The sequence below is a fragment of the Anser anser genome (assembly GCF_964211835.1).
Source record: "Anser anser genome assembly, chromosome: 24".
Lineage (NCBI taxonomy): Eukaryota > Metazoa > Chordata > Aves > Anseriformes > Anatidae > Anser > Anser anser.
The window spans coordinates 7,734,797-7,744,738 of NC_139745.1; the positions used below are offsets into that span (position 1 = coordinate 7,734,797).

At 37.0% G+C, this 9,942-nt stretch overlaps 1 protein-coding gene across 4 annotated transcripts in view; it reads left to right on the forward strand.

Annotated features, from left to right (window-relative positions):
* Positions 1 to 9,542, forward strand: part of CLIC4 (chloride intracellular channel 4) — a 29,534-nt gene extending 19,992 nt beyond the window's left edge. For all 4 annotated transcript variants that reach the window (XM_083810134.1, XM_083810137.1, XM_083810135.1 and 1 more), the window contains exons 3-6: positions 1,434 to 1,559; positions 2,869 to 2,975; positions 4,315 to 4,496; positions 5,290 to 9,542. In XM_083810134.1, coding sequence (XP_083666260.1) covers positions 1,434 to 1,559; positions 2,869 to 2,975; positions 4,315 to 4,496; positions 5,290 to 5,454 — 580 coding nt within the window. In that variant the 3' untranslated portion in view covers positions 5,455 to 9,542. The remainder of the gene's footprint in view (positions 1 to 1,433; positions 1,560 to 2,868; positions 2,976 to 4,314; positions 4,497 to 5,289) is intronic.
* The last annotated feature ends 400 nt before the right edge of the window (positions 9,543 to 9,942 follow it).

The following is a 9,942-nucleotide window of genomic DNA, read 5'->3' on the forward strand; positions in this document are numbered from 1 at the left end:
CTCTAGCTTAGATTCCTTCAAATAGTAACGAAGGGGTAACTTTGTCTTGGCAAACTTTCTGCTGGGTTTGGGTATCGTTTGTTGTTCCTTGTCCAGCACATTGCCAAGAGGTGGTAGTCGTCCTCTAGCGGGTGCTCTGGTTAACTTGCCAGAAATGTAGGTGCACCCTGGTGCCTCCACTGTCAGATATTAGGACACAGGGGTGGTCTGAGGGGCTAGGAATTGCATGCTGCCCTTTAAAATGTGAAAAGGTTCTTCAAGCATTCAGTATTTGTTCTTCTGATAGTCTTCTGAGCTGTAGTCAGTAGCTTCATCGGAGGGAGGTGCTGCTGCTGTCGTGCCAAGCGGTACTGTAATTTTATTTCTGCCTACACTGAGACTGCTGCAGTTATCATGGGACTAACCAATAACATAATGGCTTACCGGGAGAAAAAGTGCAGTTTTTTAGTCTGTTTTGGATTCTACAGCTTCTAACGAATCCACATCACATTACGGAATTGACTCCAGCTTTGCATGTAAAACTGCTGCTAAGACATATGTGAGAGCTTTACATTAAAGAGTAAGTTAGGCATTTAGGGGGGAATGAGTAGTTAGGTGTGTATGTGCAGCTGACATACAGACCCCTAAATTAATGCCTGTCACTCGTCACTACAACATCAAGGCCCACTAGAGGAGAGAAGAGCAACTTGCATATGACTGGCTTAGCTTGGTAAGAATTGGTATAAAAGGAGATGGAGTTGGTCTTCCAATAGCAAGAGGTATCACCAAAACTGTCTTGCATGGAAATGTCTAAGTATTTTAAGCGTGATTCTGTGTTTCTCTTGGGTCTTGTTATGGTAATGTCATAGATTCTCCTCCCCTTCTCTAAGTGTGCCGATATTATTTGTAATTTTTTTTTCCACTGGAGGAAGCTGCAGGTGTCATTTTTAAACATGATGCTTAAGCACGTCACCTTGTCTAGAGTTGGCGAGTGGGTGCAAGTAGATGGCTTATACGTAGTGCTCTTTCTGCATTGCTTATTTCCAGAGAAGCCATGTGTAATGGGGGAGGATTATCACTGATAGCAGATTACACTCTATATAAACTCTGTACTGCATACGTTGGGAAGGAGGGAGCGTGTATGTATTGGGGGGTGGTAATAGTACATATCACCTAATTCCAGCCACACTATTCAACATTATACAATTGACTTGAGGAAAAGTAGGTAACCAGAAGGTAGGAGAAAGCAGTAGTTTTTTAAGCACTTTAATTGGTAAAGAAAATATTCAAAATATTAATTAAGTTTTAAACTTCTTTTTTAAAAGAAAACGGGTGATATATTTTCTGAACTGCCAAGAACTGGAAAACCTCACACACTGCTTTTGAGATCATATCTTTGAAAGATAGGGTAATGAGTGTCCCAAGCTTACTTTTGTATTTGTATTTCACCCTAGAAAACCAGCAGACCTTCAAAATTTGGCTCCAGGCACTCATCCACCCTTTATAACTTATAACGGTGAGGTGAAAACAGATGTGAATAAAATTGAAGAGTTCCTGGAAGAAGTTTTGGCTCCACCAAAGTAAGTTTTAAAATGATGATTTCTCACCTTAGATTAGATGGAGTGTTCTCAGAGGGATTTTCTGCACTAGTTAATAAGTTCTTCAGCATCAGTAAACTGCAGCTTAGACTTCGGTAATAGCTTGGAATTCTTGTTTGTCATACCTTTCCTCCCTCCAGCTCTTCCATCCTTTATATTAAAAGATGTTTACTTATTTTAAAATTGTCCTTTCTTAGTCCTGTCACCCTTCCTGTTACGTGAATTTTTTCAGACTAAATGACTTTTCCTTTTGATGACTATGGCAGGCCATTCTGATGATGTGTCCAAATAATGTAAATTAAGATGAGCCTGTTATACAAAACTTAGCCCTGACTTAGTAATGAACCATAGTAGAAACTGATTTTTAAGATGTCGCCTCCTTTTGGAGGCTTGTATGGGAAGTCATTCTTCTAGAAGTAAGATGTTATTTAAGCTTCTAAGAACTTGTCATTTTCTTGTTCTCACCAGGAATATCAGCGAAACTTTGTACTTAATACTATTGTTTTCATTATTCTTTCCAGCTTTTTATAAGCAGATCAACAGTTTGTACAGAAATGATTGCTAAAAGCAAATTGGAAATACTTTTCTAAAAATTCTTTCATATTGGGCATAATGATGAAACCTGGAGATAGAGTATTTACTATCTGGAAAGTGTAGTTGAAAATACTGAATGCTTCTTGAGATAATTAAGTAAAACAGCACAAACATGGGAAATGTGTTTGAGGTTTCTCTAAACTGTTTGCTTTCTTCTACTTCAACTGGGAGACATTGGCAAAATGCAGACACCGTCTTTAGCAGGATGAACTGTTCTGTCTTTAAAGCTTGCAAGACTACTTTTTGTTGAAAGGTTTGGCGTTTTCTGGGACAACTGATATTAACTTGGAAAAAAAAAAAATCTCCTGCGAACAGAAAATGGGCAAGAGTATATTTCATTTTGTACCTGTTTGATCTGCCCTGTTGGCAACACAGCTATGCTAGAATAAAGGAGCTTGTTCTTGTTGCTATGGTCTGTTTCAAACACTGCGCTTAAAGCAAATGTCTGAACCAGAAGGCAGAAACGTGCTTTGGTTTTCCTCTGATAAGTTGGATTTAAAAATCTTGAACTTAAATAGAAGTGTGTGATAATACACATAAGAAGCAAGTTCTCCACATAAATCTGAAAATGGATAAATCGGTAAATGTATGTGATATAGAATCTTTTTTTAAAAAAAATGTAATTTCATGCTAGTTAATATATGTTGATCGTCATTCTGCTGAATGTGCTGTAGATCTACTTCTTTTTACTTCTTAGGTACCTAAAACTTTCTCCAAAGCATCCAGAATCAAACACGGCTGGAATGGATATATTTGCCAAATTTTCTGCATTTATAAAAAATTCTAGACCAGAGGCTAATGAAGGTACGTCACTGGGGGGCTGATAGCCGTACTTGCATTACTGTATATTCCTGTGTTGTTCAGAGCTATGTGAAGTGTCTCACTCTTCAAGATCAAATAGTTTATTTCCCAGTAAGACTGGGGGAAAGGATGGAAACATGAAGAACTTTAAAGCTCTTTGCGTGCCTTGTGTCTCTGCTTAGATTCTTATACTAAGCATGTCCTTCTATGTATGGCAGAGGAGATTGGTTGAAGAGAAGGACATCACTCCATTCTTGCACCCCTTCAAGTCTCTTGAAGCTTCTTTTAAAAAGAACCATTCTGTCCACTTACTCTTCTTATAAACAGGATATTTTAGTAGGGTGTGCATGTGTTGTACATGTCCCTAACATTGAAATTTCTCTCTGCAGCAGCCATTCAAAAGTCTTGAACTAAGTAGTAATGATTTTAACATCCAGAACCGAATTCCATGCAGAGTTTGTACCATGCCTCAGTGACAGAGTTACAGTCCAGCTGATGAGGTCTTACTGCACGCTTGATATTTGACCTTTCTCTGACTGAGTGCTCCTGTTCACACTGATGAATTGAGTTTAGTTCATGTCAGTTTCTGTAAAGAATTAAGACACTTCTGTGTGGAGAGAACATAGTAGATGGAAGGTGTGAGGTTAATAAAAGATAAAGAATGTTCAATTAGGACTTTAAGTCATTCAGTACAAGTCTCTTCTGGTCAATGTAGTTTGAGGGAAAACTTCATTCAGGGAATCAGAATGCCTTTCTGCTGTATTTCAGTCAGAGAGCTCCAAACATTCTTAATGAGAAATATTTTTTGTTTTTATGGGTTATGCTGCCCTCTGCTGCTGTGTTTCAAAAACCTAGGTAGTCTGCATGCTTAGTCGTGCCTCTTAGCTGAGCATGTGACATTAAATAGATTAGGTAGCTTAACTTAATTCTAATTAGAATTTAAGCCAGTTAGGAAGAGTTTTAAGAAACTGACATGAGCCACTTTTTAATCCAAAAATAAACATTTGTGAATAGTCTTACAGTGTTACAAATTAGTGCAAGCTTGTATATAAACTAACTTTGAGATAACCTGTATCAATGTGATATTTAAGAGATTCTAGTTCTGTTTCGTTGCTACTAGCGTTACAAGTGACTGCAATTGCAGTTCCAGCAGAGGTGTTGTCGCCAAAATTGTGCAAGGATTAGAAATCCTTCATTGTATAATCTCTTTTGGGTAGCACAGTGATGTGGATTTTGTATTTCAGGTCTGGTACGAGTATCAATATCCTAAATGTTGATTTGCTTTGAAATTTGCTTGCTGTGGTTTGGCTTTTTGTTCTTAAAGCAATTCCTCCCTCAACAGCCTTAGAACGTGGTCTCTTGAAAACCCTCCAGAAATTGGATGAGTATCTGAACTCTCCTCTTCCTGATGAAATAGATGAAAATAGCATGGAAGATATTACAATTTCTACTCGCAAGTTTTTGGATGGCAATGAGATGACACTAGCAGACTGCAACCTGCTACCCAAACTACACATTGTCAAGGTAAATGACTTGTATGTAGTTACATGCCAATTAAGGAAAAAAATGCTTATTGTCTATGACATTCTGGAGACCAACTCATTTCAACCATGCTCCCATGTAAATTTAACTGCAATATTAACAGTACATGAAGGTACTGTTCACAAAAGCTTTAGGGGTAGAGCAGCTGAATTCTATGAAGGTGTGAACCAGTAGACAAGTCAGGTAGTAGATGATACAGTGGGACAAGCTAAATCCCATTTTACTGCACTGACCAATATGGTCACAGGAGGAAGTTGGAATACGTAAATGAATGAGGTAGAAGAAGGAAATTGAACTTCGTGTGACCAGGTAATGTTGAAGTGATGTCCTCTTTTACAGGTAGAGAAAACTGCTCTAACAGTAACAGTGTAAATAGCTCGATGCAGGAGGTAAAAGGAAAAAAAAAAAAGGCAGGTCAGAGGTCTAGAAAGGAGGAAGTAGCACAGGATAACTACAGGAGTGAAGATGTGCCTATGTAGTCATGGGTTGGTTTCTTTTCACTCACTCCAGTGATCTTTGTCAGTTTTGTACTGCAGATGGAGCCACAGATTAAGCTTTTGCCTGGATACGGAAGTATTTACTTTGGCGAGGACAGAATTAAAGACTACATGAGGCAGTATGCTGCCAGGTCCAGGCATATCCCGGAGGGGCAGGTTCTACAGAATCGAGAAGTGACTCTGAGCATGTTGGAAGGGTAACACAGCAAGAGAGTGACGAGGGATGAAAAAGTTGTTTATGCTGAAATATATACATTTATTATTTTCTTTTGTTCTAGGTGGTGGCCAAAAAATATCGCAACTTCGAGATTCCCAAGGAAATGACAGGGATTTGGAGATACCTGACAAATGCTTATAGCAGGGATGAATTCACCAATACCTGTCCTGGAGACAAAGAAATTGAAATAGCTTACAGTGATGTAGCCAAGAGACTCACTAAGTAAACACTTGCAAAAGAGATGACTTCTTACATATTCTGTAACAATGCTTCTAACAGACTGCTCTTTTCATATAAGATAGCAATTTTTTTGCATGAACTTGCAGTTATTCAAAGTTAATGGTGGATAGACCAGGTACAGTAATTACCTAAAGTTTGCAGACTTAATTATAGCCTTGTTTTTCCTTACCTCTTTTCATAGCAAGTCTGAGTATCATTAACGCAGTTATGTTAATGTTGCACTGGGACAACTCTAGATTCTTTAATATGAAGAGTTACCTTGCCCCTGCTACTTTTCCTTGCAATCATTTGGTCCCTGTCTATGAATTGGTCTAGGATACTGTCTTGCTATATGGTACCAGGAATATTTATGTATTTTGGAATTTATTGCTTTTCCAGAAGATTTATACACAGTTGTCATATCTACAACACATTGAACTGTACCTGTTCATCTATCCTCTTTGCATATAGAAGGAAACTTACCCAGAAAAGCCATTTGCGGAATATTTGGCTTTTTTTTAAAAAAAAACAAAACAACAAAACCACACACATTTCTCTTGGATTTGAAATCACAGTGATGGTTGAGAGTGGACTCAAATGTGAAACTTGGATTTGAATGACCTCAAACATCAGGAAGTTTGAATCTAGGCTTGTGCACTATTGCCAGAAGAAGCTCACAGTTCAGAGCTAGCATTTAGTTATGTCTTCAAGAGTTTGAGATTAAGAAAAAAAAAAATCATCAGCTTACACTTGCCCCAAGTTCTGAGTTGCAGCAAATAACTGTCAGGATGCCCTTTAACATCATGAAACCAAAAGAATTGGATGCTTGCCATCTGTTCACCTTAAAAATTGCAAGTGGCTTTCTTTTTGGTAGTTAAGAGCCTTTATTTTGTATAGGTCTTTCCGGTGATATTTACTTAAAAATCTTTGCTGTCGTAAACAAAACATGTAAACATTAGTGTCATAGTTGATAGATAGCTACTGTATATGGTGAATAGCAGTGCAATGATTAGTGATATAAAACTGAACACTGATAGCCGTTAAAGTTGGAGTCTTTCTGGGAATTTTCTTAAGCTATTTTTTTCCTGAAGAAAGCTAAAGTGACCTTTAAAGATAACATTTGCCTTAAATTATAGTATTCCTTTTTTTTTTTTGAAAGGAAACTTATTAATTTCTCTTGTAAAGAAATGGTGCGTGAAAACAAGTCTGTACATTGAATTTATCCTGATTGCTTGTCTGTGCACCTGGATTGCAACTTTGCATAATCGTAATCATTGCACTACTATACATAATCTTTTTACAGCAACACTGAGGAATAGCACTGCATTTTTTTAAAACAATTTTCAAATATTTCTAAACCAGGTGAATAGTTTTCTTGTTTAAGATTAAAGATTTTGATGCATGAAATAAATTGCTAGGTTATTTTTTAAAAGGCCACCATAAACAACTCCAAAGAAAGCTAGACTTATATACCTATTTTTTTTGTGAAGATACTTTTATATTTAACTGATTTTAGAAGCTGGAAAGTGCTATTCCTGTTAGGTTGTTCTTGGAATATTTAACATTCTGCAATAACATAAAAATGCTCACATAAACACTTTTATACACTAATTTTTTTTGGTAAGCACTGGTTTTATGAAAACCAGCCTGACTTTTCTAAGCATCCTGCTTTTGCTACTTTATATACCCATGATGTTAGCTTGACATAGAAAAAGTAGAGTAAAAGATCTGTATTTGTATACATGGCTTGTGGTGCCTTGTCTTGCCTTCCTAGAACTAGAATTGCAATATAAAGGCAATTAGCAATCCTGTTACATGTCTTTCTAAGACAACCATAGATACACTTAGACCCTATTATAACTTACTACAGGAGTGTTGAGGCACAGAAAGTAAGTTCTGCAGGGTGACCTGGTTAGGAAGAATTAATTGTAGCCTTTTAATAATTACTGTATTCTAACGTCACGTTCTCATCCTGAATAAAGTTTCTCAGCCATAATAATCCTTTGTAGGGGTTCAGTCTTTGATACGTGGCATCTAGAAAAAGGAATGACATCCTCTTTTGTTAGAGAAAAACATTTTTAATGACACACAGTTTAAAAAAAAAAAAGGAAAAAAAAGCCTTCATTATTTTGGTGCTCCTTGCCATCCTGTAGTTAACCTTTAAAAACAGTATAGGAAGCAATGTAATTGTGGGCATAGTTTTGTTAAATTTTTAACCCTGCTTTAAAACCTATATCATGATGGCCCTTAGCTGTCTGAGGTTGTAGTAATCAGGCCTTGCTCTTTATGAAAGCAAATTAGCCGTCGTGTGCACGCTTCAATACACCAGGCAACTCTGTGCATATGAACATGAAAATGCTTTCATGCAGTTTTCTAGCGTGTGTGCTGCCTGCATATCAATGCACACAAATACTTAACTTGTTGAAACACCAGACATGTTGTCTTGTGTAGATAATATACTCTCTTTACTTTTTAGGCAATCTTCAAACACTTGTAATACATTATATTCAGCATTAAATATTTTAATGATTATGTCTGAAAGCTTGTAAACAAAGTTGAAGCTCTTGCTGTAAGTAATGTGTTTTTTATCTCAGTACAATGCAATGTTGAGTGTTAGAGCCTTTCCCTTATAGGTGTAATTCAAATGAGGGCCAGGTTAGTAATTTCTAAGGCGATTACCATATGATAGCTGTTAACTGTCCAACGTGAACGGAATTGGTTACTTTCTGGCTTCCTATTGCACAGCTTTGTTGTGTTGTGGCAGAAGCTGGCCAGCCTCTTGCTGGCTTCAGCAGAGTCCAGGAATCTAATGGAGGGTGAGCTGCTTTCACCTTTGTAGGTGATCTTTTCGGAGCAGCACAGTATAGCTAGGGTGGTGTGTAAAAGCCTTAGCGTCTGGTGTGGGTAGAGCACTTTCATCTGGCCCCAATCACCAGCCCCACATTAATTAAAAAAGCCCTTTCATAACTATGTAAATTCTTGACTTCTGTCAACTTGTTTACAATCTGATCTTTAAATGCATTTTTAATTTCATCAAACAGCAATTAATCTACCCCCTGTTTAAATTTAAAATGATGCTTCTAGCCCCTTCTACAATTTAAAAACAGCAGTTACCCTTTCAAGTAGGCATTCCAGTTTGCAAGTTGGTTGCGTGTATTAGCATGCTGAATAACTTGCTCTATTCTCAAGCTGAAATATTCTTAATTTTCCATTAAAACAGGTGACTTCTGTTTCCTGAACATAAAGGGAAAATCCATCATCTTCACCCTGGTTTTGTGTGGGAGAACAGATTATAGTATGTGCATGATTTTTTTTTCTTCACAAAGCTTTACTGCTTGAAGAGATTCCTTATGCGTACCCAGCTGCCTGTTGAACAAGAGGCATGCGAACTTCTGAAACAGTTTTCATGCACTCCAAAACTTTCCTATCCATCTACTGTTCACTGCTGGTCTGTGTAAACGTCCCTCATTGACAGTCACAGCCATGTAGCTTGTACGCTTGAATTTTCCCATAAAATTGGTGTTTTTTCCGCAATGGGCATGTCTAAACTGATTGAGAGTTGCGTGCAGTTCCATGATAAGAAGAAAGATATAATCAAGTTTTTATGCTAAAGTAGCAAATTAGCATTTCATATCAAAGGAATACAGACATGAATAAGTTGAAGATGCCTGAGCCAAACCCACTGATGCCTATCTTAATGTAGAACAAAAAGTGGCTAAGTACAGTCAACTTATTTTTTACTCTTTGCCACTCAGAATACTATCTGAACACATCCAATTAATATCTTCAGAAGAAAGCTTTATCCCAAGTGAAAAATATTTAATCTGCCTCAGAACCTGTGCCACTATTACATTTTGTTTCTGGAGGGAGGAGGGAGGAGGTGTGAGGATGGGAGAAGAGTGGAGCAGAATAGGATATAGAGACTCCCAAGACAAGATATCAAGAATTGAAGCATTGTTTGCAGAAATACTTGAAGAGTTGATACAATTTATTGTAGTTTGCTTATGTCTTTCACTCTCTTGAACGTCTTTTACAGATATACCAGTATACTGCTGGCAGCTATTGTTAAAAATAAAATTATATTTTCACTACCGAGCAGATTTTCTATTGTTTTTGAAGACTAAGTTCCTGTATGTGTAAGCTATGACATGAATGTGGTGTGCTAAACTACAGGAGAAGTTTTTAGTTAATTATACTCTCAATTTTTTGACCTTCCCTTTTTACTTAAGGCAGAATACATACTGTTCTTTACGTTATTACTAGCTGTAATGCCCCTTAACAAAGGAATAGAACAAATTGAAAAACATTAAATTCTCCTACAGAAACTTTGAAAAGGTTTATGTTCCCTCTGGTCTCCCTTCCAGGTTTCCGCATTCTTAAGTATAAACTCTTAAGAATATAAATTTTGATAGCTTGTTTTTCTCCAGAACACTAGATACTCAAAGTTAAACTGGGAAAATTGATTAAAAATACATCAAAAAATTGTATTTTTTTA